Source organism: Cynoglossus semilaevis, chromosome 16, assembly GCF_000523025.1.
Source record: "Cynoglossus semilaevis isolate Cse_v1.0 chromosome 16, Cse_v1.0, whole genome shotgun sequence".
NCBI classification, from domain to species: Eukaryota; Metazoa; Chordata; class Actinopteri; order Pleuronectiformes; family Cynoglossidae; genus Cynoglossus; species Cynoglossus semilaevis.
In genome coordinates this window covers 17,018,390-17,020,064 of record NC_024322.1, presented here as the reverse complement: position 1 = coordinate 17,020,064, position 1,675 = coordinate 17,018,390, and the positions used below count along the sequence as shown (strand labels likewise).

Genomic DNA, 1,675 nt, shown 5'->3' with positions numbered 1-1,675 from the left:
AGCAGGGCTCTCTGTGTCGTGGACGGCCTGGAGACCAAGACCTGTTAATATCATCTGTGTCAAGTATCCGAGGCCGGAGGAGACGACGACCACGACGACGACGACGACGACGGTGGCGACGGCGGCCTGTGATTGGACCACAGTCAAGTGTCTTTCTTTCATTCCTTCCTGCTTCAGTTTTCTCTTTCTTTCCTTTCTTCAATTTATTTTTCTCTTTTTATCTTTCTTTTCTCTTTTTTAATCTCATTTTCTTACCTTTAATTCCTTCCTTTCTTACATCTTTTTTTTCTCATTTTTTTAATCTCACTTTCTTACCTTTAATTCCTTCCTTTCTTTATCATTTCTATTTCTTTTTTCTTTCTGTCTGTCTTTTCTTTCCCTTCTTTATTTCTGTTTTTTCCTTCATTCCTTTTTTTTCTATTTCTTTCTTTATTCTGTCCTTCCTTTTTTCCATCATTTCTGTCTTTTAACCCTTCCTTCCTCCATTATTTCTCTCTCTCTCTCTTGTTCTTCTCCGTTAACTCTCTGTCATCTCTACTGTTAATATAGTCACATTATATCGAGGACTCCCCCCTTTACTCCCCCCAAAAAAAACACACACACACACACTCCCGCACCGACCACTCCCCCCTCCTTCTTGGCACCATATTCCGCGTGATCATAACCAGCTGAGAGAGAGAGAGAGAGAGAGAGTGAGAGAGAGTGAGAGAGAGGAGGAGGCAGCAGTGAAGAGTCAGAGCAGAGTACAGTACAGCAGAGGAGGAGGACCTTCTCTCTGCTGCTGCTGCTGCTGCTGCTGCTGCTGCTGCTGCTGCTCGGCTCCTCCGTGGATTCTAACCGTCGCCCCCTGAACCCCACACTCTCTGGGAATACTCTCTGGGTGCCTCCTCCAACTTGTCCACTTCACTCCCTCCTGCAGCCTCACCCTCGGCCGCCAGGTGTTGCCTGATCACCGGGGCTGTTTGTTTTCCTCACCTTCCCCCGGAGCATCTCTGTCTCTGCCTGGATAACTTTTTTCGCCATCCCGCACGATTGTCCTCCTCTTCCTCCTCTTCCTCCTCCTCCTCCTCCTCCTCTTCATCGACACCCCACGGCAGTCCCCCCGCCCCTTCTCGCCAAGTCCTGCTCCTTCGCTGCAGCAACGTCCTCTGGATCGGGCGGAACCCATTTGCTCGGTCTGCGCGGGGTCGAACTCTACTACATGGGGCGCACGGCGTCGCTCGGAAAATGGTCTACAGTCGGTCTGTGGGCGCCCCGCTGAGCCTGTCGGGATCGGAGTTGCCGGTGCGAGTCTGCGTCTCTTCCCCACCTCGCCCGTGCAGCCGGGGCTACTGAGACATGGGTCCGTCCGTGGCGGCGCAGACACCGCTCGCGGAGCCCCGGCGTCTGCGCCAGTGGAGCGGGACAGCGGGGAGCTGGCTCCGGATCACCATCGTCTCCTTCCTCGCCACTTTACCTGTGGAGCAGCTGCGCGCTTTTCCGTCCTCCCTCAGCGACTGCCAAACGCCAACCGGATGGAACTGCTCCGGTGAGAGTCGTTTCTGATAAGAAGCAGAGTTGTTGTCTGTGTTGTTGTTGTTGTTTATTGTTGTTCTTGTTGTTCTTGTGTATCGTGTATCGTGGCTCGGTTGTGCGGTGTTCGTTTTTGGGTGTAGTGGCTGGCTGTGCGCGGTGT

General features: G+C 52.5%; 1 protein-coding gene across 2 annotated transcripts in view; it reads left to right on the top strand.

Annotated features, from left to right (window-relative positions):
* The first annotated feature begins 687 nt into the window (after positions 1 to 687).
* Positions 688 to 1,675, top strand: part of tmeff2a (transmembrane protein with EGF-like and two follistatin-like domains 2a) — an 84,855-nt gene continuing 83,867 nt past the window's right edge. Inside the window, exon 1 of one of the 2 annotated variants that reach the window (XM_025063685.1) lies at positions 688 to 1,528. In XM_025063685.1, the coding sequence (XP_024919453.1) occupies positions 1,339 to 1,528 (190 nt within the window). In that variant the 5' untranslated portion in view covers positions 688 to 1,338. The remainder of the gene's footprint in view (positions 1,529 to 1,675) is intronic. The other variant, XM_008329055.3, reaches the window with a different exon arrangement.